Source organism: Triplophysa dalaica, chromosome 15, assembly GCF_015846415.1.
Source record: "Triplophysa dalaica isolate WHDGS20190420 chromosome 15, ASM1584641v1, whole genome shotgun sequence".
NCBI classification, from domain to species: Eukaryota; Metazoa; Chordata; class Actinopteri; order Cypriniformes; family Nemacheilidae; genus Triplophysa; species Triplophysa dalaica.
In genome coordinates, this window is record NC_079556.1 from 7,823,215 (window position 1) to 7,850,963 (window position 27,749).

Consider the following 27,749-nt stretch of genomic DNA (forward strand, 5'->3'; position numbering starts at 1 on the left):
TCATAACAACTTAATTTATTAGAATAAATACAATCTACATTTGAACTTATCATAATATAATAAGGTTTTCTACAATATTTCTTGTTTTAATGACGCATAGCAGGACACTTTACAAATTATGAATACAATTCTTTTTTACTATATGATTTGTCAGTCATCAGTCTGACTACATCTTCAAATGCACATCGTAATGTTTAATACTTTTGTTCTGCATTGAGGTGCATTGAGGTGTATATTTGCTACGGGTGAAGGCGCCATCTACTGGTCAGAAACCAAAAGGCAACTGTCCCTCAAAATCAGTTTACGTTTGATAGCTGATCACACAATAAAAATTCGGTCTTCATTTATTCACCCTCATTGGGTTCAAAACCTGTACGTGACTCTTCCTTCTAAAAATATTTTGAGAAATGTCTCAGTGGTTTTGTGACCATAAAACATAAGTCAGGTTCAATGCTGTTACACACATTATACAAGATATCTTATTTTGTGTTCTGCTAAAGAAAAAAGCCATTCGTGTTTGGAATAAGGGTAATGGAGGAATTTTTATTTTGGGGTAACAATGAACAAACTAAATTTAGGACAAAAGCTTAAAATCAGCTTTAAACTTGAAAACATTGTTCTCTATAAAACAAATGTATAAAATATATATTTAAAAAAACATTTACAGAGAATTTCATTCCGATCAATTTAAAGTATATAAATATTGTTATGTGACCCTGTTTTGTGTTGATAATGTTAGTTTAAGGTCCAATATAAAATCATTTGAACTTTATTTCTCATGGTCAGATATGATATAAGCAGGGGCAGTCACTGACAGTACTACAGTCATTACAGTATCTATCATTACTATTCTTATATAAATAATTTACAACAACAATTTACAAATGATTTTTTGTGTCTTCTTTATCTACATTTTCTTTCTACAAGCCTATTAAAATTCAGTTCCTTTCATTTCACTCTCAGTATTGTTCTGGCTTCTCTTTCGGGTTCTTCGTTCTCTGTAGTAGAAGAAGATCCACGTTATGGCCCAACCAATCAGCAAGCCTCCCACAGCCAGAACTGCAGCGCCCCAGGCAGGTATGGAATCACTGGAGGACTTTGGAGGGAGTGGAGTTCCCGGTTGAACCGTAGTGGGTATGACAGTGGTTGAGATGTTAGAGTCACTATTCACACTGTTAACTAGTGTATAGATAAACGGATGCTCCTGCAGGAGAAAGATATAATCTGAATGTGTATTTTATCATATTTTGGTGCATCGTAATTAACAAAATTAGTTTTTCTGCAACTATTTTGTAATATAAATAGTGCAAGCTGAATATTTACACAAAAATGACCCGGCATGCCGGAAACGGTAGGGTTGACTGTATGAGCAATAAAACACTGGATGTTCTATGTAGGAAACACTGCCGTCAACTCACCTTTGTAGGACAGTGAATCTTACTGCGGTCATAGGTGAAATTATTGTAGTTCTGTTTACCTCCCACCGGCTCCAGCTGCAATAAAAACAAGTGTTGTTAGGGTCATAAGAGCTGCTGTGACATTGTATGTGTGTGTGTATTTACCATGTTGTTCCAGAGAGAGATAGCCATCTCTGCATGTCCGCGTTCAGTGAAATGAAAACAGTCCACAGAAAAGAAGCTCAGGTCTGGTGTGCCGTCCTAGGAGAGAGATAACAAATTTAAAATCTTGGCCTTGACACTGATACTTTAGGTTTTGAGAGCTCTTCAAATATGTAAATTATGGTTGCACAATCTTCATAAATGATATAATAGTACACCGATATATTTCCACTGCATTTAAATTCAACCATAAAGCATTCTCATTCTACATGTGTGTGCTTTACAGATCTTAGACGGACCGAAAGCCCGGGACACTCACCCCAACCAATGGAAGAATTGAGTTTTTAAAAAAGGGTTGAAGCACCACTGTAAAGTCCTCTCGTCCGTCATACCGACCACCATACACAAGCCTTTCAGTCTCTGTCTGACATAGAAAACAAAATATTGATTACAGAAGTTCATTAGAAATGTGTCTTAAACTGTAGGCAAGGTCTTGCTTTCTCTTAGATCCATGCCTTAACCAATGAAATTTGTTTGGGGTTGCGCTATCTGTCCGATCAATAATAGGACTCTTTGGCAAGGTTGCTCATTACTTCACAATACCGTAAGGTGACACTAGTGGCGCAAAAAGTTACAAACTTCACCTTTAAATATTTTGGCAAGTTTGACATTTCCTTTCACACTCAGCTAATCATGACCAATTTAAGTAACAACCACAAACCTGGAGATCCCTGTTGATCTTAGTCATTTCACTCAGTTCTGGAGAGTTCTGTCCAGGTTTCAAAAAGCATGGACAAATGTTCCTGTCACAAATACATACAACCATGAAGATGCTGTTGATGTACAAAAGAACAAACAAATTCACTGATCGTTTAATCACATATTCATTGATTTACTCTTGCAGAAGGCTGCAGCCCAGCGTGTCTCTCTTCACTTGACGCAGATCCTTGATCTCAAAAATTTCCACAAAATTCACCAACACTCTAGGAACCTACACACACACATACACACACATACGCAAAGGAAAATCCACTTAATCTTGTTTCAAAATGTGTATGTGAGGAAGAACCCACATGTACTGATGAAACTATGGAAAGTATGCAGCATTTTGTCAAATAAATATCATGTGTGACTCACCTCTTTATACAGAATGTCTAAACTGTCTTGGATGTAACCAATGTACTTCTGAGGGGACAAAGAGGCCTGACCAGAGAGAAAAAGTTTTTATACAATTACTACAGTAATCTTCAGAAGAAAAACATAAAAATTTAACAAAAGTGCAGCTTGGTTTGTCAATAAGAATGTATTTTAAAATGCTCAAAGGTCACTCCGGATGATTTCTGTGTCCTCTGACGCAAGTAGAAACGTAATTTATAATAGCAGGCTGAGAGCCATTATTAAGAACATCCACTCACCCGGTCATGACAGAACTGGCAAAGGTCATTTCCCCCAATAAACAGTGTCACCAGTTTCCAGTCATTTTCAAAATTCACTTTCTGAGAAGGTCATCAAATAAAATATTTATTCTATTGAATTTGATTCTTTATCGTCAAAAAATTGTGGATAGTGTTTTCAGTGAAAGGCTTTTAAATACATAAAAATATCCACTAGAAATGTCACAATTATTTTCATATGTATATTAAAAATGCACAAACTAATGGATGAAATAAGTTTATATACTGTTTGGAAGAAGGGAAGAACATACATTGCTACTGGTTAAAGCCGTGATGAGCTCCCTCACTTGCACTGGTATATTACTGATAAAAAAAGAGAGAACCCTTAGAACATGTTGTAAATTGTATGCGAGGATCTATTTATGTGTGTGGTTCTTACCTTGCTTTGGCTCCTGACACTGCCACATTAAAGCCTTTTGTTTGTTTATCTTTTCCCAGTGAGAAGCCGAAAACATTTGGATTGAAATTTTTGAGAATATCTGTTACAACACAAGATATGCATATTAGAATATAAAAAGATCAAACCAGGTTCAATAATCCTTAATTTATGACCAATAAAACCATAACGCAAATAACAACCATTAAGAACTGCAGTTTAAAGGTCCAATGTGTAATTTTTTTAGGCAGGATATATTAACAGAAATGCAATATAATATATATACTGTAACTTTGTCTTCAGAGGTTTATAAAGACTTAACACAATGAAGTGATATGTTTTATTACTAGTGGAGGGCCGTTAACGGCGTTAACGCCGTTAACGCAGAGAGACTATTATCGCGCGTTAAAAAAAATGTCGCCGTTAATCTATTCTCAAAGTTGGGTTGGGAGATGGGTCTATACTACGCAAGCTATGATGACTTTCACCTTGATATTTTAGCGCGGATGTATACCAGCTTAACTGCACTGTACGGGGCGAGAACGAGATTTTTCAACTCGCGTCATTCGCGTCATTCTCGCCGCCTCATCATCTCATAACCAGGGCTTCATTCGCGCAGCAAGTTAGGTCTATTGGCTCTTTGCATTAACATATAAATCACTCGCGCTTGACATGCCATTCGCTTTTGGTCTGAACACAACATAACGTTACTGTGAAATTACCGCATCAAACGTGACGTGCTTACATGGATGCAGCTATGAAGCCGCCGGGTTTGCTTCAGGGAATATTAATTTTTAAGAAGCTTCCCAATAGAAACATCGACAAGACTAAGGTTGTTTGCACCTTGTGCAATGCGGAATTGGTTAAAAAAAAACACTTTCTCTCAACAGGTAGTGGTCTAGCTTTAGTTGAAACCAGTAACTTTGTATTGAGATCTAATGTATTATGGCTCCTGTATGACATATCGCTTGTTGCTCCCTCACTCTTTGTAAGTCGCTTTGGATAAAAGCGTCTGCTAAATGACTAAATGTAAATGTACTGTAGGAGCTTTTCCAGTCTCAAGTACCACCTAAACGGAAATCATCCCTTAGCTAATGCGGAAGTAAACACAAGTTCATCTTATTGAACATAATTTAATTTTCATCACCAATTATCATAGTAGAACAGCTTTCTCAAGCAGTTTGTGATGCATTTTGGAAACAGGAGATGAGCCCCTGGTCTAATGCGCCACCTGGCTTGAGAAACCCGTTCTCAAAGACTTACTTTTAGTCATTATTTGGGTAGCACACATATTCTGAATGCCTTCGGCAGAATTCAAATGAGCCATTTTAATCTAGATTAATCTAGATTAAAAAAATTAATCTATGCCCACCACTATTTATTACCTTAGATTTAGCTATTTCTATCTACATACACCGAGGGTCCACTTACATGGAATTCACCTTGCTGTTTCTACAGTGGTCCTTAAGATCTAAACTGCTCTACAAAGCATGTGTCGTTATCGGCAAAAAAACGAAAAAATGATGACATCGTGGTACTGTGTAAGCCAGTGAGCCATTGATTGCAATTTGCAACATCACCACTATAGATGTAGATGTTGTTAAATTTCATACACTGGACCTTTAACTCTCAATCCGGCATATAAAATGAGCGTTAGATAGGGAAATACTCACTTGGCACTGTGGAAACTGTTTCCAAAGTATTATCCCCACCAATGCTGTCAATCACATTTAAAATAGACACTTTGAAAACATGCAGAACATGTAATAGTGCAATTGTTTCAAGGAAGATAAAGATTGAGAAAGCAGGGAATATGAGATCAGGGATCAGTGGTTGTTTAGGGATTTGAATCCTACCTCCAGGAGACCCCTCTCTCCTCATCTGATAGTTCAAGAAGGCTTTTAGCCTTTGCACCGAAGCCTGCCTGATGGGTATGGAACAAGAGTCAAATGAAGGACACAAAATACAATCATACACATGCACTGTACATACACAAACTTACAGTGATTGAATCTCCAACAGATGCAACTACGTTAATGTCACCTGGACGCAGCCTGTGAACTGAGATATAAAAACAAGAAAACTAAACACAACAGTATAGTATAGTATAAATACAACGATATCTGTGCCTATAAAGATAAAACACTATCAAAGGCTATCCTGTTGATGTAAAGACCAAAAGCTGAGACAGAAAGTTGTAATTTAATTTAAATCATAACAAGATCAAGACAAACCTGCATTTCCTAATAAAACTGTTTTGTACCTTTATGTGAGCTTTTTTTACCTAACTGTATGCACCTTTTTTTAAAAAAAGCTTAAAAACTCAATTTTATTGCCGTGCCATTAAAACACACTAAATTTAAAGCTAACAAATCTGATGATTTTATACTGACCGATAAAAAATGAATGAATAACCACATCCATTAGATTTATTTTCTCTTACCTGATGTTGGCACACTCTCAGAGGGTGCCGTATCCACACACGAGAAATCACTCCCCCAGTTCTGAAGTAAAAGAGAAAACAAATGTTGAGCGTTTTGAGGCATGCTGTTTATGAAATGGATTTTTTTGTGACTTACAGTAGGAGGAGGAGGAGTGGGAGGCTTTGTTTCATATGTGTAATTGCTGTTGTGATATGTCTTCAAATATGGGGCAGACTGAGGAAGAACACAGAAAACAATGTTATTACTGTGTGTGACGACATTATACAGATTAAAAAGGGATATATATGTATTCATGTTAATAAATTCACCTTTTCAGGACATTTGACAGAGATGCCAGCAGTAAAATCTTGACTGTCTGTTTTATTACCTAAGGGCTCCAGCTGTAAGAGAGAGAGAGAGAATCCATATATTTTAATGATGGATTAAAATTAATAGATTTCATCTGTTAGCTGGAGATATAACCTACATAACATTACAAGACTGGCACAAGATATTGAAATAAATGTACATATTTAAATAGGGCTGAAATACACAAAATTATACGTATCATGCATTTTTCATCAACGTCTAAACAGTTGTATATACATAAGATATATAGTAAATGCCCACCATGTTGTTCCAGAGAGCTCGCGCCATTAGAGTGTGAGCTTTTTGACCAAGATGAAAACAGTCCGGAGAGAAATAGGAACGGTCAGGCCTTCCATCCTAAAAATTGAGAGAGAGAGAGAAAGAGAGATGATGGCATAGGGAGAGTGAGAGATCAAGAAAGTACAGAGTGACTCATAAATTATGGTTTGTTCTTTACCTCCAGGAGAGGAAGAAACACATTTCTTAAGAATGGCTGCAAGACCACGGTGAAGTTCTCATGTGTGTCATATCGCCCTGACTCAACCAGCTGATTCATGGAACGCTAAAAAATGCACAGGAGAAATATTTATTATAAAAATATAAACTACTATAGACTTTAAAGTACTTTATATACTGCAAAAATTCGCAATTTTTGTATTTGCCACTTAAATTGTAGGCACAATGTTGTCAATGTTAATCGTCCCAAAAAGAACAAACCCTTTTCAGCATTTATTACCTGGTAAGCTTTATTGAAATCCTGCAACTTTTGCAATTCCGAAGTCCCGTCTTTAGGTTTAAGAACACATGGACACAATATACTGAAAGCAAAGCAAAGCAAGATATAGTATTTAGCTTAAAATATAAAAAAAAAAAAAAATAACTTTAACTGGGTCAAAGAAACTTACTTGACCAGCCAGGTGGGACAGCCAATACTGGGGTCCTGATGCAGACGGCGCAATGGAACTATATGCAGGAGCTCCACCAGGTTCACCAGGGCACGGGGTACCTGGAGAAAAAGACTGAACTGTTTTGAACTGGAAACAGGCAGCAGTGGTAAATGGTTAAATTTGGTGAAAAGGATTTTAATACGAAACATTCCTCAACAAGTTTTTCTGAGATCAAATTATATGGGCTAATGCTGACTGGATAAAGCATCAATGATTTTATAGATCTTTTTCTTCATGAAGTGCATTTAAACAATTGTCTCAACTGCATCCATATTTTTTTCTCCTACGGAAATTTGAGAGAAACTTTGGAGAAACAAATGTACGAAAACAAAACTAAAGACAGCCTCACCTCACTGTGTAATATGTCCAGAGCTTCACGTATACGCTTCACAATGTTATCAGGAGAATAATACAGCTGGGATGAAATACAGAGAAAGGACAACTCTATTAACTTTGATCATACATTTTTTTACTCAATTATGTAATTCTGATAATAACTTGTGATAACGATAATAAATATTAACGTCAACATACAGTATTAGAGCAGAAGTCACATATGTCATTTCCCCCTATAAAGATGGTGATAAGTTTCCAATCGTTCTGGAAATCAATACGCTGAAATAACACAAAAAATCATTAAAACATTTTTTATTTCACTTAGGATATAAGGGTCAAACTATTTATTTTCCAATTTATTTGTAAAGGTGTCAGAGTTTTTTTAAATTTTGGGAATGACTTACTGGATCTGATTTCATTCTTGAAACAATAGCATTAGCTTGCATGACCATATCACTGCAACAAAACAAACTGGATTTTAGTATAAAATATTGATTTTTGGTAATATTGAAGAATTTCATTTATGAATTTCAAGCATTCAGCCACTGGTTCATTGGTTGAGAGGAGCTACTTACTCGGATTTGGCTCCTGGTACTGCTTGGTTTAAAAAACTCCCTGCAGAATTCTCACTTCCCGTTTGCAGTGAATATCCGACAAGCGAAGGGTTAAACTCTTTCAGAATATCTACAGGAAAAATGAATCTTGTATAACTTGGCACCAAAGGTCTTAAAGACAATGTGAATATGATTTACTTCTAAGAATGAGTTAATGATAAACTGTGCGGGCAATTTGAAAACAATAATAGATAAATATTTTATTGCGCTCTTGATAGGATTTTTATTATCTAAATTAGATTTTTGGTCGTAACATCAAAAGTCAATTTAAAAAGAAATAAAAACTTTAAACTGTTTAGTGGGATCAAAAATTTGACATAATTATTGAATAATTTCACGATAATATAACAGTTGAGGAAAGTTGGGAAGGCTGTTGTCTTCCAATTTTACATTATATAAATAATGCATGCATGAGATAAGGTAGATTATGACGTTAATTCTGATTAATGATCATCAATCTAAAATCGTTTTAATACAGACAGTGTAATGTTAGGTAACGTTGTTCACATACTTGGCAAAGTGGTCACAGTTGTTAGGTTCTTGTCTCCACCAATGCTGAAACATAAATAGGCAGTTAGAAATATTGTGCACCCAATGTTCTTGAAAGAGAAATTGTTCACATCTAGGAATTAGTTTCTATGATTCATTTGGATAAAACTGAACCAGTGGCAGATCAATGTAGACACTCACCACCATGACAGACCGCGATACTCTGTGAGCACCCCCAAGAGATTGCTTTGTGCTGCACCCACCCCATTGCCTGCCTGTTTTTGAGCAAAGGAAATGACATCACAAACCCCGTGACCCATTATACGTGAAAAACATGCACAGATGGGAGTACGTATATACTGTAAATTAAAGTTGAAATGCAGTTCTTAATAGAAATGTAGTTAAATTTGAAAAGTCTATTACCGTCAACGAATCCCCCATCGCGGCCACCACTTTAATATCTGCAGGCCTCAGGGCATGAACTACAGAAAGACATGGAGGATAAAACTTAAATATTTCCCATAATCCCCAGCAAATAAATATCTTAAGATGCTCGGTCACATTTTTTATTTACCTGATGTAGGAACAGTGGGAGATGGATCTCGGTCCTCACAGGTGAGATCGGTTCCTAACACCTGATTGGTGAAATGAAGTTAAACACAAGTGTGACATGTGTCACATGACACGTATGATGGGGATGGACTTACTGGATCTAGACGTGGAGAGATTTCTGCTTTTTGTGCGATTTTAAGATCAGGTTCGGAGTGTGTGTTATGTTGTGTTCGCAAATACGGCCTTTCCTGTGTAAAAAGTATAAGTTTAGTTTAGGTGTGTAAGCTTGTCGCTGTCTGCATGTCTGCGCAAAATAACATAAACATCTACATGTGCAAACACAAACCCCTTTCAAACAGGAGAGTATAGATGACAAAAAGGGCTGAGAACATTTTGGAAGGAAGAAATGTCAATTTATGCACCTTTAAATAAAATCTTTCTCTTTCTCACCTCAGTAGGGCATGGAATGTCGATTAAGCCCCTCCCCTCCACTTCAGTCTTGTCTGACATTGGCTGCAGCTGGGAGAATAATGATGACTAGTTATGAGGAGATCTCTTCTTTATTTACATATTAGATTAGATACGTGGGTCTAAATTAGTTTATCATCAAGAGCTAATGTGTACCTGTTATCTGTCGCATCAATCTGAGGGAAACTTTATAACTTTAAACTGATATACCTGAACTTTTCACCTTGAAACGCAGGATCAATGTTCACACAAAAGAATCCAAGGGTTGTTGCATTATTATTAACTTACCAAATTTATCCACAGTTGTAAAGCCAGTTTGCTTAGGTCAAGTGTGGTGTCGGATGTAGTTGCTTCCTTCTGTGAAATTCAACACTATTTATAATAATAATAATACACTTAAATAATAATTTTCATTATGATACAGTTGTTACAGAGATCCATGTGAGCAGCATGTACTGTATGTGTGGTTTTCAGCATAGCATAGTAATACAAATAAGAATAACACAAGTCTGATGCCTGTTTCAAAGTTTCTCCAGGATTCGGTTTATATTTGATTATATTTTCAGGAGGTTTACATTGATCTCTGAGTTTAACATACTCACTGGGGCTGACAGATCAGTGTGTACTGGCCTGGACTGAAGCATCACGCTGAAATCTTCCCTTTCACCGAACCAGCCTCTGTTCTCTAGAACAGCACTGAGAGATTCCTGTTCAATGCACACACATACAGTACAACATTGAACAACTCAATGCATTACTTTTTAACATATACTGTAGGTCAGTCAGTTGGGATGTCCACGATGAAGAAGAAGAACGCATATGTTTAAAAAGGTTCTTAGAAAAGTTATCTGTTCGGAAATATTTAAAAGGATAATCATTTTGTGTGTTTAAACTTTAATGTAAAAAGTTAACTAGAAAAGTTAATGCAGTGGTCATAGGAAAGTATGTTTTTACGTGTGTCTTTTGAGTACACACATTCACACACTGTGCAGTATACTAAATACCTGAAAAGATGTCATGAGCATTACTGTGTCCAGCCTTCTTCTTTTTATACTGTATTCCTCCTCACACTGACACTGACAAACTCTACAATCAAAGACACAACTCATAAAATAATGGTTTTGATCTTAAATATTATCATGTTTGAGTTTGGAGAACATTCACAAACACAACTGACCGGTTAGGAGATTTAGCAGTTGGCAGTCGACCCCAAACAACAACATGAACAAGTGTGTGCTTTAACTGGAAATTAAACGAGAAGAAAGAAAACGGTTAATGTCATATTATACACCCTTAACTCAATGTGAATTAAAATTAAGTGGTAAAAATTAACAATGAGAACTAATGAGACTAAAAAACAATGTATGGGAAGAACCATTGTAGAATTAAAAGGAGTTTATAAATATATAAATGTTTTTTATCATTTAATGTTAGTGATTTCATGTGAACAAACTGATTAATAAATGGAGCCTGTCAAATGTTACCGGCTACTACAGCTACTACTTTTGTCTGAATGATACTGAGGATCTGTACCTTCTTGTGAAGGCTGTCCAGTTCATTTTCCACTCTGCTCACTGTTTCATTAAGAGCTGATTTGAGGTCCTAAGGCAAAAGGAAAATAGAATGCAGAATAATGTATAAATGTATAAATGTCTGAATGTGATCTGCGATGAATGGGCTGTTACCTGGCCTTCACACACACAGGGCTCTTCAACTGGTACAAAAAACAAGAGCAGCTTCCACTGGTGGAGAGAGTAAAGAAAGGGATGGATGCGATTGTAAGAAATGAGATGTTATTGGTTGTAACTTTTATATTGTTAGATTTATTGTATGAATACGGTGCACTTGACAAACAGAAAGAAAGTCACACAGCTTTGAAATAACAAGAGTAAATGATGAGTAAATAAGGACAGAATCTCTTTTATTGGGTGAACTATCATTTCATGATAAGAAATTGGCTCTACTGAATCCCTCCCCCAAGAATCACAAATATCTCACACCCCATGGTTAATACATTTTTTAAGAGTTCTTAGGCTCCAGTTTGCGTCCTTTATGTGGAAAGTGCCCTGAGAGCTCTTTTTGTGCTTGTGTTTGCCTGAGTGTTTATACAGGACTGTGTTTACCTGAGTGGAGCTGAAGGACTGTGTAATGCCCTCTGCTTGATCCATGACGCTCCTGTCACACAAACACAGACACAAACACTTAACAAACATAGGCCTACTGTAAAAAGACAATGTCTTTATAAAATAGCAATTTGTGAAATCATGTGAGTCTGTGGGGCAGCTTTTGCATGCTATACTATACTATACTATACTATAATATACTATACTATACTATACTATACTATACTGTACTGTACTGTACTGTACTGTACTGTACTGTACTGTAATGTACTATACAATACAATACAATTCTATACTGTACTATACTATATTATACTATACTATACTATGGTATACTGTGGTATTGTATACTATATTGTATGCAATGATATTCAAATGTCCCCACAAACCAATCACATTGTCTTAAAAATAAAAATTCTGTCATCATTTACTTACCATCGAGTTGTTCCAAATCTGTATACATTTCTTTGTTCTGATGAGTACAGAGATTGATATTTGGAAGAACGCTTGTAAGCAAACAATTCTTGGCCACCATTGACTACAGTTGACCCCAGGACTGCTTGCTTTCTTACATTCTTCAAAATATCTTTCTATATGTTCATCAGAACAAAACCATTTGTACAGATCTGGAACAACTTGAGCAAATAATAACAACATTTTCATTTTTGGGTGAACTCTGCATTTAATCATAGAAAAGTATAAACGTGTTTGTGTGTTTACCTCTGACCGGGGACAACGATTGTCAAATCAGGGTTAAAGGTGAAGAATATTTCTATAAGAAGAGTAAAACATTGTTTTGTATTTACTTTACTGTTGTACATTTGCTACATATATGCATTTTGGCAGACACTTCTATCCTAAGCGAATTACTTCTATATATACATTTAATCAGTATAATTTTTTTGTTTAAATACATTTTTAAAAGATTTAAATAATAATCCTAACCTTCACCTCTATGCTTAGCAGGGGTCAGTGCACCTGATGCATTGACTGTTATCTGTACAGTTCCTGCTATCTGCTGTTAATACCTTTGATCAGCCAGTGATAACTTTACACTTATACAACTAATTTATGTCCTTAATACAAATACAACAGTCAACACTGTAAAAAGATATTTATGAGGAGCTGTAGAAAGGAAGTTGAGGCTCTCTGATGCCTTAGAGGGGACAGTGGCATCGTCTGCACAGACGGGTGTGATAACCGTATCACAAACGGTAGTGAAGAGAATAATAGTATCAGGCCAACTAAACTTGATCTACTCTAAACCATTAACAGAAGTGTACAGTTCATGCTAAGATAAGTATCATCACTGTCAATGTGATTTCGATTAGGGACACCCTTTTACAACATGCCTCAAGGACTGTCATTATGGTTCCCATTGACGGTTTTAAACGACGGAGGTTAAAAAAATCTGTTTATAAAATACGATTTCTCATTATTACAATATGTTACGTTATTTATATATTAGGCAAAACAAATTGAAGCATTTTTGAGAAATTCAGGTTTAAAATAATCATTTCTCATGTGGTCTAGACTTTCATCCATCCATCCTTTCTTTTCACTTCAAAGTGCTCCGATAAAACCTCTCCTAACCCTTTATAGAGTCTTTCCTAAAACTAACCTGACAATCACACAGAATGTGTGAAAGGCCATTCTGAGCTCAATCAATGCGTTTTGTTATTCAGTGACAAAAAGGGTAATTGCAGAGAGCGAAAGTTTAATAGTGACATTCTGATACAACTAGAGAGATGTGTAATGCATCTGTTAATGCATTAGATGCTGTATTTTTCCATGTGATATCAATCATCAACTACAGTATTTCTGTAGAAAAAGAAAGGTCTTACCTGACAGTCTGTTTAGGGCTGTACTTTCATCAGATCTGATGTATATAAAAAAAAGTTTGTTGGTACAAAGTTGGTACACTTTGTGATCCGGTACACAATACTGTATTCTTTTTCAATAAACTACTTGATAAACCCTTAAATATACATATATTTAATTTTGAAGAAATATACATTTGCTTTTCAGCAGACTATATAAGTATATAACTATTTGTATAATTGTCCATAATGTTGTCTTTTTATATATATAACTATATATTCAGCAGAATATATAAGTGTATATCTATTTGTATAATTCTCCATAATGTTGTCTTTTATATATGTGCAAAAGTTGCTACTTCACAGAGACTGCGATGCTATGACAGGAGCAAACAGTGCCATTAATCTTCAGTTTACTTTCCATTAAACATTTACTGAATACTGTAGCAACATAATGAGTGAATTCAGAGAATGATCCAAATTCAAATAAGGCTCAAACTCGAGTTCAGTTCATGTTCTTTTCTGTGTCAGTCTCCCGATCAATCATATTGACAATTTAATGTGTCTGCAAAAAAATCTTGACATACTGTACCTCTTCGCATCGGACAAAACCAGAGCAGATATCACAGACACATCAGCTGGCCTCAGAGCATGAACTATGAGAGAAATGATAAAGGAATTAACTGTAAAGATTTATATAATGTCAAGAGTTGTTTTATGTTTAATCTTTCTTACTGTTCTTACCAGAGATCGGAGTACTCGGTGAAGGAGAGGATTCAGTGCAAAACAGGGATCCCGACACTGTGCATTAATAGAAAACAACCATAAAAATACACTGACACACAAAGTTGTATTGTAATGGATCTACAACTTTGGAGAGTGATAGAAAATGTACTTCAAGTGTACAAGCAGAAGAGAGAAATCAAATCATTTATAAAATACAACTGTATTAAAGTATAAGGAAAATAATCCAAGAACATATCATGCATTTACTTTTGACAGGAAAGAGAATATTGAAGAGTACTGAAATTTGTTTAAATACCTGAGAAACTGAAGGCCAGAAGGGTCAGCATCACAATCTGTGCACAGGAATTGAACCTTTCCTTTTTTATTCCCATCATGGAAAGAATTTGGTACACCTGTTAGGAGCTGTCAGGAGACCAGAGCTGTTTTGCTGCTTTTCTCTTTTAGCGAAACCTGCTCTGATATACAACCTTATTGTTCCTCAATCATTCAGACACACCTCCTGTTAGTTTGCATTTTTCGAGGTCAGTGACGAGTTTAATTTTTTATAGACCTGCCGTGCGACTTATCAAAGGGTTTACTGGTAAGATGGACTGACGTTGAGTAAGTTTATTGTCCCGGTTTAATGTCTTTTGACACAACACACTTCGGACTAAGGGATATAAAGTCGCAGTTTGTCAACACAGATTATTTCCTTCTGAAAAACAGAAATCAAATTGAAAAGTTGTGTAAACATAGTGGTTTGAGTCTAAAACACATGCATCACAAAACAAAGATGCTAAACATCCACATCTTTTGGTTGCACAAAATGTGCTTTCTGGTGGAGAAAGGTTCTTCAAACTATAAGAAGGTAAGAAAACTATCATTATTTTAGGAACTTTTGACTTCAAAAGGTTCTTTGGAGAACTGAAAATGATTCTTCTATGGCACTGGTTCTCAAACTTTTCAGATCAAGTACCACCTTTAATAAAATTAGTTGTTCCAAGTACCACCTAATGACCGCCATAGAAAAATCACATGAATAAACATTAAAATTAAAAGTAGATCTATAAAACTTTATCTTAACACTTGTTTTTAAAATAAAGAAGTTTTTTTCATATTTTTTTAAGTTAGTCAGTAGTTATAGTAGACACAAAACACTTTTCTGTAGTGCACAAACAGGGCTCTGTAAAATGAGTTTAATGGGGGATTTATTGCCTTTGTGGGGACTTGCAGAAAGACTACAAACATATAATAAAGATAGACAATGTAGAAAGAATATTTAACACAGAAGATAAATACAAACAGCGAAATATACTTTATCATCAAGAGAACAGCTGTATAACAGACACTCTTTCCTGCAGCGGCTCGTCAACGTAAAACTAAAGCGCGTTTCGATGATTTAACCTCGGGGAGATCCAGACGCGTTGAATTAGCGTATAAAACACCTTTAAACAGCGGTTCAAGCTCAGAAATACCTCAGGAATACATAAGAAGCTTAATTTGCACGCAGCTCATCGGAAGAGAGAGAGAGAGAGAGAGAGAGAGAGAGAGAGAGAGTCTACTCCCGCTTTGTGTTTAAGCTCAGCTGCAGCTGCCTGTCACGCGCAGATGCAGCTGCCTGTCACGCGCCTTACGTGTTACATCGACCGATGATAAATAAACGATAATTACACAGCTGTATAAAATGAGCACATAGGCTTTATGAGATGTATTCCGTATCGATCATCTATTAAACATTTGACATTGTATTTAAAACACTAAATTAATTTACAGCTTTTAATTTCCTTTCGTGTCACGTACCACCAGGGGTCTCTTCAAGGACCACAGTTAACTTACGTACCACAGTTTGAGAACCACTATTAGGGTGTATGGCATTGATGCAAATAACCCTTTTATTTTTTAGGAGCGTGGTGCAACATTTAATCGTTTTTAAGTGACAGATATTCACGTTAGACTTGAATCTGATTAGATAATTACAGTTGATAATGAGGTCAATAAGATTTCTGCAGATTTTACAGCTTCTCACTTTGATAAGATAAACATCTCACCATGAGCCCATTAAACGAATAGCACTGTCATATTAAAGACAACATTTTCATTATTTATATAACGTAGGCTACATAGAGACAGTTATGTTAGACAGTTCGCTCCAAAAATATAGGCTTTTGGTTAGCAGTGTTGTTGAATTTATGAAAGCATCGTAAAGAGTTAATTTACTTTATTGTGTACATGTTGTAATAATCCAGCCTGTTTGTTACTTTGAACAAATGTTGGCTAGTGAACAGGTTCAGACATATTATACAAAGAGCACAATGGGATGTAGGCTAGACTATTACAGGTTTCTGATTGGGATGTCAACTTTGATAACACAAGTCTTGCATGCCCTGTCATCCACCTTGTTGACATTTCATGATATTTCTCCGGGTAGGTTTGTTTACAAAAGGTTAATTTACAAATGCCTACAGCTACCAACACTTTGATTGTTATTACCCAGGAAAAAACTGTTTGTTGAACACTTGGACTTTTGTGACAACATACCCCACTATACATGAGTTTTGGCTTTTGACAGGATTCTGAGTAAAACATCAAATAGCACTAAGTAAAAGTATAAAATAAATTAAAAAATCATAAAACTGCAAAAATGTGCAAGGTTATTTATAAAAAATTTAACTTTAAACAAAGAGTTTGAACATCTGCATTTTTGCTGCCTTAAAGGAACAGTTAATCCGAAAATGAAAATTGTGTCATCATTTGCTCAAGTTGTTCCAAATCTGTATACATTTATTTGTTCTGATGAACACAGAGAAAGATATTATGAAGTATTCTTGTAAACAAACAGTGCTCGGCCACCATTAACTACCATAGTGGGAGAAAACACAACGGTAGTCAAAAGTGCCCCAGAACTGTTTACTGTCCTACATTCTTCAAAAGGGACTTCTTTTGTGTTGAACAGAACATAATACAATTATAAAGTTATTTTCCTACAATGGGAGTCAATCCATCAAACAAAGACATTGATACAGATTTGTCTACAACTCGAAGGAGAGTAAATGATGACCGAATTTTCATTTTGGGTGAAGTATCCCCACAAGTTCAGTGTTGAATAAAACAACCAAAATAACTACTGAAGACATCATCAGACTGGCATTATTTTAAATCCTTATTTGTTAAATAAACGTTTATGGGAAACAAACATATTTTTTAAACATTCGACCCAGCAGATGGCGAGCAGATTGAATTAGATCTTGTAAAGCATATCATGCAAACAGCGCCACTTCTGGATTCACGCTGCCATTTCAGATACGGGTCAACAGATGGCGCTGTTTCTCCGGTCTTACCCGATCGAGAGATGGATCAATAGGGTGGAGAGTGGGATTCGGGAGCCCCGGGTCCACACATCACTGGATGCGGTAGCGGTATGTGGACAACAGACACACCTGAGACGTTTGCGGGTACTTCATGCTGACCGGTCCGGGCTCTCGCTGGAGTGCATGACCCGCCGTGATGGCCGGGGGACGAAGAGGACTAGTGGCTCCACAAAACACTTTTTTGGAAAACATTGTCCGCCGGTCTAACGGTAAGATGCAGCTCTACATCCAGAAGACGCTCATTCAAAGCAGGGCACAAGATGATCAACGTTTATGTCGCAGACACTAAAGAAGGAAAAAGTTTTAGTGTATACAAGACACGTACAGACAATATACTTTTGCGTCTATAACCACGTGACGAAGAAAAGATAAAGTGTGATGCGAATACAATTAACGAATTCAATTTGGATTTTTTTTGTACAAATTAATGAACGACTAATATGTAAACATTGGTCATAAACTATCTAGAATTCAACATTTATTCAGTCAATGTATTCATTTATATTGTGGAAATTCGACGCTTTATATTGCAAAATGTTTCTTAAAGACTGTTATAATTGTCAATAGGTTAAATAAATTTGAAAGGATCAGCATTTATTTCTAAAGATTTATGTTGAGATCATATGTATTCAAATACGGTTTTTTATACTGTTGTTCTCGCACTGCACATCCTGTCATCTGTATGTTTTGCGGGAATAGAGAACAACTCTGTTGAATGAATATTTAATAATAATGAATATTTATGACTGCTGAAAGGTAAAACATTGATTGAGCATCTTAACCATCACCGTCTGAGATACAGTGCTTTAAACCCTCTGCAAGCTCCTTAAAATAGAAACAGTTTTTTTATATTAAGCAAAAACATATGTAGGCACCTTAGACTGATCATAAGTCTATGAGATAAGAGACCATGAAGAGCAACTCTGCCCCTATAGATCAATGCTAGCTCTCGGACGAATTATAGAGCATATACATATACACATACAGAACATATACAGAAAGGTAAAACATTGATTGAGCATCTTAACCATCACCGTCTGAGATACAGTGCTTTAAAACCTCTGCAAGCAACTTAAAATAGAAAAAGATTTTTTATATTAAGCAAAAACATATGTAGGCACCTTAGAATGATCATAAGTCTATGAAATAAGAGACCATGAAGAGCAACTCTGCCCCTGTAGATCAATGCTAGCTCTCGGACGAATTATAGAGCATATACATATACACATATACAGAACTTATAAAGCATGTCTGTAAGACCTCCATGGTCATGTAGAGTCTTCTGGAAAAGACCAAGAGGACAAATGAAAAACCTCAAATCAGGATGGAAACTAGCTTTTCCTCTGTGGTATGTGTGTTTGTTATTTTAACTCTTTGTCTGTTTTCTTTAACTTCCAGTTTGGACATTATCACATAGACACACAGGTATAAACCTCACTGAGCAGAACACATGTGCTTAAACTCTCCCATTTCTACATTATCTCATTCCCTCTATTTCTCTCTTACCTTCTATCTTATCCCCCTCTCTTCCCCTCCCTCTCTATAATTCCTATTTTACATCGAAGATTGTTCTATACCAATTTCTGTTAATTTACAAACTAATAGTCTGATTCTAATTAAAAGGTTCATTGAATTTTTTAGGTCCTGTAAATGGTAAGAATTCTGTTGATATTTAAAGGCTCTAGTCAAAGATGGTGACAATAACCATGTAGCTTTTTCTCCCCGGTCCTCACTCAGCGCTGACAGCACGTGCTGTAAAATAACAAATGTTGGCATGGAACGTTTTTCCTCCATAGTGCTGCGTGTAAGTCTATGTGTGTGTGTTTAATACACTTTTTAGTGTACTTCCTGTGTTTATGCTCAGTAGAGGAGAACTGTGCTTTGTGGCAAATGAGTTATCAATCACTAGTTTAATGCTCTCTTTTTATTTTTCATCTGTAAGGACATTTATTCATCTCATATTTACCCTTTACGAGCAATAGAAAGATGTGTTTGTGCGGGGTCCAAAATTAACACCCATCAAGTGTGTAAAGAAATTCACGTGGTACTTCGTTTGAATCTTACAAATTATAGCCTTCATTGATGTAAAAGCAATTCAAATCCAGGTCATACAGTATGAGGACTGCACGAAAGAAAACCTTAGTCACGCCTTTTCACAACTTTTCTCCTTGGATGAAAAGTTTATATAAGAAGAATAAACATCTAAAGGGACAAAATCTAACTACAATTTTGGAATGGGATTGTTTCGCAGTTAAATGGCGACTCGTACAGTTAGTTTTTCTTAAAGATAAATAATTGAAGAACAGCTAAATCTAAGAGAACTGCAAATATCTATTTTAAGTAAAACATTGTGATTGAAAATGTAGTTTAATGGCTGGCTAAAAATAGGCAGTATAAGAGGCAAGTTAATTTTGGGCCCTGTGTGTGTTTCTGTCAAATGAAAAATGATATCTAATTGTTATTATGTCTGAATGAGATTGACATTTTAAAAAAATAACTCTTTTGCATTGATTCTTTTTGATAAGTTGCATGCTATTATATTTTTCCCCTAGATCGGTCAATGGTTACATGCTGAATTTGAAAACATGATGAAAGGGCCTCAGTGTCTCTCAACTCTGACAGACTAGATGTGTTTAATGCTCTTATATCGGATTACAGGTTGTATAGTGTTACCGTGAGCTTGCTTAAGCTTTGAGATACACTTTGTTAAAAGTGCCACTGGCTTACTCAGCAGTCGCCAAATCACTACAGTCAGCTAATCGGCTTGATAGTCTGCTTAACACGCTAGATGCTTACACACAAACATTGACAGATGTCACAGGAAAGGTTAAAGCAAGGTTGCTGGGATGGAGCCCACAGAGAAAATGTGTGTGTTAGGGAGATGGAGGGTGACCCTGGCACACAGGGATTTTAACACAACATACTTTACACTCACAAGTGAGATTTGACAGTGTTATTGAAAATGACTGTGAATTCCTCACACTCCAGAATAACATAAACTGACCTTTTCGAAGTTGTCGGTTGATTTAAAAGAGAAGTGGAGTGTTTTTAGTTGTCCATTAGGGCATCAAGGGGGCAAGTTGTGAGTTTTAGACATTTTCTTAAAGGATGGTTGCTGTAAAGTTAGTTAGTATTGCAGTGCAGTGATATTTTTTGGTCACTCCCCATTTAAACCCATTAAACAAATCTGCCCTCCCCATACTCACGACTCCACAAAGAAAAAAACAGCGACAATTATGTATAAATGAAGAAATGAATGTGAAGAAAAACAAGTTCAAACTGGCCTATAATGGATCATTAGACTCTGAGCTTTGTGTGGTATCCGTTTTGCATTGTGAGTTGTTGCAGAAGCAACACCGCTACGCTTCTCGTTCAATTTGTGACCTTCTTCAGACACCGGAGTAGTCTTTAATTTCATGACACTCACCTCATCAAGCAAAACAGATGCAACAATTGTGGCATTGGAAAGAATCGTGTGTGATTTTTCACCAATGTGCAACACGATATGAAGCCTTGTACGTATCATGTACACACATCATTCGACTGCATGTGTCGTCACAGCGGTATTTTTTTTTTTTACTTTTGATCTCCTGCATCCTACTTTAAGAAATACTGGGTTATTGATATTAAGGCCAACCTATTCTCATTTGATCCTAAATTTGTAACTTAAAAAGCAATGCTGAAGCCCTTTCCTAACTCCACCCTTAAACCTAACATCACCGGCGTGCAAATCTAATAATATTGTACAAATTCACATGAACTCGATATCCGTAAAATAATTACGAACTCCCGTGAGATTGTGTTTGTCCACACTACACCTTATGCCGGCTAAGAATTAGACATGAAGGAAAGAATATGTGACCAACCACAGATGTTTATTTTTGGTGAGGTACCTTTTCGGACATGTAATTCGGAAACTAAAAATCTAAGATGTCCTTCTGAAACCCTGGATGTCGATATTTGCTGTTTTTCAGGGAATGGAAAAAACACTATACTTTTGAAATGATTAAATACTGTTATCAAAGTTGAACCGCACTTCAAGTTTTATTGTTTAGATATTTGCAACAACAAAAAATCACAAATTATGGACATTTCAGAAGGACAGCGGCATTATGGAGGCGTGCCAGTAGGTCTTGTTTTGATGCTAGTGGGTTAACTTTGTAAATCTAGACGTTTTTCTTTGGACATGAATTTGTTTCTAGTGGACTTATTGAACATTCTTACTATAATTGTTTGAAAAGATGATCAATTGTATTGGAATTGGCATTTAAAACAGCTTTTGACGTTTTTTGTGAGCACCAATTGTCAGACCCTATAAGGTAGGGCGCTGTATGTCTACAGGAGGGTCTTGTTAAAGTAAAGATTTAGAGAGAAGCTTGTTTTTTTCCATTTTAATGGGGCTGTAGGATAATGCGGGAGTGGTTTATGTCCTATAGCAACACTGCTGTGCACAACCATGTCAGTTATAGACCAATAAAAGTGAAGCTAAATATCCATCTTTGTCATAAACTTGTCAGATCATTGGTGTTCAGCTGCCGTGACAGTATCCATCCATCCTACCTCATGTCACATTACCATAGCGACCGACCTTTTTTGTTAACCTTGTACCTGGTTCCTCTCACCTGCTTCCCCCCCACACCCTTCTGTGCTCTCTTTACAGACACAAACTTTGTGCTGGGGAACGCTCAGATCGTAGACTGGCCCATCGTTTACAGCAATGATGGCTTTTGTAAGCTGTCCGGCTACCATCGCGCAGAGGTCATGCAGAAGAGCAGCACTTGCAGGTATCAGATTTTTTTTTTAGCAGGTGCTTTTCTGAAATGGGCACATTGATGGTATTTGAAGGAGAAAGGAAGAGTTGTAATGGTGGAATAGCTGTAATGGTACAAGTGCCTGTCTTCTGTGGGATATAGTTTAGTGATCGATGAAAGCGAGTGCTTTGATTTGCCAAACACAAGCTCATTAGAGTACCACACGTTTGTTGAACCACGTTTGAACATTCATTCTTGAGTAGTGACTCTCTACATCTTAAAAGCTGAACTTGTTGAAAGTAAACTTTTGTGTGCAGTGCTTTTATCTGCCTGTCATTACCCAGTGGAACCAAAAAGATACAACCAAAAACTGTGATTCTCAGCCTTTATGTATTGATTTATCCTCACAAGGCTCAACTATGCCTTCATCGACCAAATCAGAGATTTCTATATTCCATGGATATTGTTTTGCAATATCATCAAGAGGAGTTAAGTTACTTTTAAACTGGAGGAAAATGTCCACAGACAAAGATTTTGACAAAAATGGTTATATGGCATTGTGAGCCAAATTTTTTTGACATGGCTTCGTAAGCAAACAAGCAGGTGCAGGACTTTGAAAGTCTCATTTAATGCAAGTTGAGAATCACTGCTCTAGAGATTTAACCATTACTATGACGTCACATCAGCATCCTTAAAATTGCATTAAAAGATTTTTGGAGAAGTGTCTGACTCTGTTTGGATTTGTTTCCTCTCTCAGCTTTATGTACGGAGAACTCACGGATAAAGATACGAGTGAGAAAGTTCAGCTGACTTTCGAGAACTATGAGATGAATTCGTTTGAAATCTTGATGTACAAGAAAAACCGTAAGCATCACAGCCGCACACACACACACACTCAAACAGATGCACACACAACTGAGCAGCAAATGTTGTGTGCAGGAAAACAGCAACACTGGTGCATAAATTTGCTATGATAATATCTTCATGAATATGCATGAACGTGTAAAACAGAGAGAGGACAATTATTGGTTCACCGAAGAGCTTTTTTCCTCTGAAGTCATGACATCTGTCAGATTCACACACTGACACGTGCAGATATACAGAGTGTTTAAATGTGTGTGTATGTGTTTTCTCAGGAACACCTGTATGGTTTTTTGTAAAAATTGCACCTATTCGGAACGAACAAGAGAAGGTCGTACTCTTCCTGTGTACATTTAGTGACATAACCGCATTCAAACAGCCCATCGAGGACGACTCTTCAAAAGGTATGTGGACATGGATGTGAATTTTCGCACAATTTATGTGTAATTTGTGGGCTACACAAATTTGAATGAAGTATGTTATGGGGGTGTTTGTGAATGTTTTTGTTAAAGAACTTAAAATGTTATACTAGATAGTTTGTCCACTATTAACTGTAATATGTTCAACAGAAGACATGAATAAGTAATGTAATTGTGTCGTTTTTTAAGGCTGGGGGAAGTTTGCCCGCTTGACCAGGGCCCTAACAAGCAGTAGAGGGGTCTTACAGCAACTGCAGCCCACGGTACACAAAGGAGAGAATGTGCACAAACACTCGCGCCTTGCAGAGGTACATCTGTGTGTGTGTGTTAAGCTGATAAATTCATACTACACGTGAGTGACTCTGGTGCGTGTCAGCATCCATTCATGTCAAGATCAAACTAACACTAGGACAGCAATCATCTCACACTATGATCCCACTGCACACATACGCGCACACACTCAGAAATAACACAGATTGTGTTGTCTTTAAAGGTACTGTGTGTAATTTTTTTAGAGGATCCATTGACAGAAATGAAATATAATATACATAACTAAGGTTTATAAAGACATTAACTCATTCGCTGCCAGCCTCTTTAAAAAAAAGTTACCAGCCTACGCCAGCGTTTTTTAACATTTTCACCCAACTTTAATGGCTTTAATGTTTTTGCCTGTTTTCATGTTGTGTCTTCTTCCATGTTATGTAAAATTTCTATACATTGGACTTAAATTTCGAAAATCTCCATTAAATATCTAGTTTAGTCAGAGACATTAATCTGTTTCTAAACCAAGAATCTGTATCTGTTAAACAGACATGATGAAATACAGTGTGTGACTTTGGTAACACTTTAGCGATATATTTGTGCTTAATGCATTAAATGACTTGAACTAACTTGAACAGTTGTGAGATGTTTACTCACATGAACATAGATTTATACATGCTGAAAAACTGTATTGCTCATTGTTAGTGCATTTACTACTGTTGACAAATACAACCTTACTGTAAAGTGTTACTGGAATCTTGGTTGCAATCCCATTAGACCTGAGACAGATCGTTCCTCTTATCATCAATCAGATCAGTTAAACGACCAACTGATGCCTCTCTCTCTCCTGCAGGTTCTTCAGCTGGGCTCAGATATTCTCCCTCAGTACAAACAAGAGACGCCCAAGACCCCCCCTCACATCATCCTGCACTACTGTGCCTTTAAGACCACCTGGGACTGGGTCATCCTCATTCTCACCTTCTACACCGCCATCATGGTCCCCTACAACGTCTCGTTCAAAACCAAGCAGAACAACGTCACCTGGCTGGTTGTGGACAGCATTGTGGATGTAATCTTTTTAGTAGACATTGTGCTGAATTTTCATACCACTTTCGTGGGCCCGGCCGGGGAAGTGATATCAGACCCGAAACTCATTCGTATGAATTACTTGAAAACCTGGTTTGTGATTGACCTGTTGTCTTGTCTGCCTTATGATGTCATCAACGCCTTCGAGAATGTGGATGAGGTCAGTGCACACATTTATTACAATTCAGATGCACAATACAATAAAACTGATAAAGCCAGGGGATCAATAACGCAAAATGACAGAATCAGTTTAAGGTCAACACGTATGTAACATGAATTTGTTTTTTTACAGTATGCTGAAGTTCCATACAATGTTAAAACACTGAGACATTATAAGACGGGTCTAAGGAAGTAAAAGGACATATACTCAGATATTACATATAGATGCTGTAATTGTTAGTTTTGTAATCTTTTTAAGGTTTTTAAGGTGAGTGAACCTTACATGGTATTCAGCGCTTTTATGGAGAATTTGCATATCTGGTCTGGTCTGGTCTGTGTAGGATCTTAAACAGTAGGTTACTCCTATAGTACAGAAATAGAGATATTTATTGTTAACAAGACAGTGAGATGAAAAACAGGAGGAGACTTTTTCAAATTTGCCAAAGCCCAATATTTGCCAAGACATTAATGCCCGATTTCATAGACAAGGCTTAAGGCTACTCCCAGACTAAAATGGATGTTTGAACTGCCTTAAGTGAAATTAACTTTTCCCTGACATATCTTATATATCGCTGATGTACTTCCAAAAGACCTTGGATGTCCAAATTTGCTATTTTTCAGGAAATGGAACGCCACTGTACTGTTTAAATGATTGAACACAGTGCTGTCAAGTCAACAAGCACTTTTTAATACTTTTTAGATATTTACTGTACAAAACCGAGTGACTAATAATAATGATTTATAGCAAAAAAAAGAAAGCACAAAATATGGAGATGTCAGTGCCATTGTTTTGTCTCAAGGTGCACATGCATGTTTTTTTTATAAATGTGAATTAAATATCCTAATTAAACTGAGCCATAGTGCTTGCTTAAGCTAAACGTTGTCTGTGAAACCGGGCCCAAGACTTCATTCAAAACTTCTACCTCTATATGAAGTAATAAACCCTTTTTTATTGAAGTCTTCCAAGTCTCAGATGTGTATTTTAATGTTTGTCCGTCCGTTCGTAAATTTTCCTTCAACTTCTTTTATATCAATTATGGTTTAGTTGAACATACCATGAGTTTAAGACACTCAGATACTAGTAAGTGTTTTGTAAATGATGGCCAGGGCTAAAGATTAATATTTGTAATAAATCGTGGCACTAAAATTATTTTAATTCTAACCAAGAAACACCTTTTTCAGAATAAATTGAGATAAAAATCTGAACGAAGCTTGACAAGTTCTGGTATAACAGGCCTGCAGTGCTTTGTGTGACTGATAGTATTTGTGCTCGTAATGGAGCAAATCTTTGGTGCTAATTAATATCGACCGCGGCACGTGAGAGCGTATCGCATCCGCACCCTTTCATTGATCCCGGGCTTAGGGTTCGCTACCATGCTATCATATTCACACTTTTTACTTTTATTTAAGTGCTTTTAAGTAAAAGATCTTTATCTGTGTCTCTGTGGCGATAGTGAGGTGTCATTGGGGACTGAATCAATGATGCGTGCTACCCTGTGCTGGTGAAGCTGGGGTCGGTGTGGGCTGGCGTGCTAAGGCTTTTGCTCCGGATCAATCTCTGACCGTATAATGATTTATACTGAGCTGTCTGTCTGCATTTAATTGAACTCACAATCAATTTCCGTCAATGCACACGGGATGAGAACAATCTCTTGCTGCCTCGCACCTGCATTCCACAGCAGTCATCAATTGTTTCTACTTGATAGGTGAAATATATATTTTTTGGCCGGATGTTCTGCAGCAACAGAAGGCAAGATTCACACGCGAATACAATTGATATGATACCGGCGCACTCTTAGCCACTCTTGTCACTGCAGGAATGCGGCTTTCATCTCGCCCCTGGGCATATGGCTTTTCAGTGGTCCTGTCAGCACCAGTTTACCATGATCAGCTACATCAAGCTCATCAGATCCGTCTGCGCACGCTGCCGGGATTGTAGCTCAGCAGAAAAAGCCCAAAGCTCCATCATAAATAACAGCATCCTCTGAGAATTACGCAACTCAACGTGAATAAGATCCCGAGGTGATGCCCTTCAGATGGAGAATAATGAGCTCTGTCTGGTGTCTGCTTACTGTTTCATTTGTGTCAAACATGGGAGGAAATGGACGAATTGAAGTTCACGGCTAGGTGAACCCTAACAAACAGACACTTTAGATTCTTTACATTTGGAAATGAAAATTGGAATAAAAATATTGGACTGTATAGGTGAGAACGGGATCTGTTGAACATCAGTCTGTGAAGGTTTTTCATAGCTCGAAAGGTGGCCAAGTCTAAAAACAAACAAAATGCATGGATATGCAAAAAAGTGGATTTATACTATTTAAAACACAATAGATGTCTTTATACTATTGTTGCTTTATGACCATGACAGGAAACTATTGTAGAACTACTGCAAGAAAAACAGGAGCAAAAGAACAGCAATAGGTGTCTAATGGTGATTTATATGTTTTCAGTGTTCAAATCGTGCGGTAGGGAATGGTGGGAAATAACTCTGGATATTGTTTGCCATTATTAGAGAGGTCAATATTACAATCATTCCCCACTGAACCACCATTAAAAAACAGTTGATACTGTGAGAGAAAAAAAGA

The 27,749-nt window shown here is 36.7% G+C and overlaps 2 protein-coding genes across 4 annotated transcripts in view; one reads left to right on the top strand and one right to left on the bottom strand.

The window, feature by feature from the left end:
• Positions 1–559: 559 nt before the first annotated feature.
• Positions 560–14,710, bottom strand: plb1 (phospholipase B1). Of its 2 annotated transcripts, none has more exons than XM_056767991.1 (42): positions 14,573–14,710; positions 14,275–14,331; positions 14,123–14,186; positions 13,555–13,589; positions 12,431–12,482; positions 11,711–11,762; positions 11,273–11,329; positions 11,121–11,189; positions 10,765–10,829; positions 10,592–10,673; positions 10,190–10,294; positions 9,876–9,941; positions 9,570–9,638; positions 9,275–9,367; positions 9,142–9,202; positions 8,991–9,049; positions 8,769–8,842; positions 8,590–8,633; positions 8,040–8,148; positions 7,869–7,920; positions 7,663–7,743; positions 7,478–7,543; positions 7,087–7,187; positions 6,918–6,999; positions 6,639–6,743; positions 6,443–6,538; positions 6,142–6,213; positions 5,969–6,046; positions 5,833–5,893; positions 5,392–5,450; positions 5,246–5,313; positions 5,063–5,106; positions 3,393–3,492; positions 3,265–3,316; positions 2,975–3,055; positions 2,697–2,762; positions 2,456–2,550; positions 2,281–2,362; positions 1,879–1,983; positions 1,563–1,658; positions 1,419–1,493; positions 560–1,204 (listed from the first exon to the last, which is right to left on the bottom strand). In XM_056767991.1, exons 1-42 carry the CDS (start codon positions 14,649–14,651, stop codon positions 932–934), a joined length of 3,282 nt encoding a protein of 1,093 aa, XP_056623969.1. In that variant the 5' UTR covers positions 14,652–14,710; the 3' UTR covers positions 560–931. The 2 variants fall into 2 exon arrangements, with proteins under 2 accessions (XP_056623969.1, XP_056623968.1); XM_056767990.1 differs by having other exon boundaries at positions 9,876–9,944.
• Positions 14,711–17,633: 2,923 nt separating this feature from the next.
• kcnh1a (potassium voltage-gated channel, subfamily H (eag-related), member 1a) overlaps positions 17,634–27,749 on the top strand; it is a 40,705-nt gene continuing 30,589 nt past the window's right edge. The window contains exons 1-7 of one of the 2 annotated variants that reach the window (XM_056768764.1): positions 17,634–17,833; positions 19,023–19,049; positions 22,285–22,408; positions 23,133–23,239; positions 23,512–23,640; positions 23,845–23,963; positions 24,770–25,162. In XM_056768764.1, coding sequence (XP_056624742.1) covers positions 17,761–17,833; positions 19,023–19,049; positions 22,285–22,408; positions 23,133–23,239; positions 23,512–23,640; positions 23,845–23,963; positions 24,770–25,162 — 972 coding nt within the window. In that variant the 5' untranslated portion in view covers positions 17,634–17,760. The remainder of the gene's footprint in view (positions 17,834–19,022; positions 19,050–22,284; positions 22,409–23,132; positions 23,240–23,511; positions 23,641–23,844; positions 23,964–24,769; positions 25,163–27,749) is intronic. The other variant, XM_056768765.1, reaches the window with a different exon arrangement.

Excerpts from the sequence above, each read along its gene's own strand:
- plb1 (XM_056767990.1), bottom strand. The coding sequence starts at position 14,651 with ATGATGGGAATAAAAAAGGAAAGGTTCAATTCCTGTGCACAGATTGTG. Across the intron at positions 5,314-5,391 it reads CTGTTGGAGATTCAATCACT|GCAGGCTTCGGTGCAAAGGC; the intron begins GTAAGTTTGTGT and ends CATACCCATCAG. Across the intron at positions 1,984-2,280 it reads AGATCAACAGGGATCTCCAG|ACAGAGACTGAAAGGCTTGT; the intron begins GTTTGTGGTTGT and ends TTTCTATGTCAG.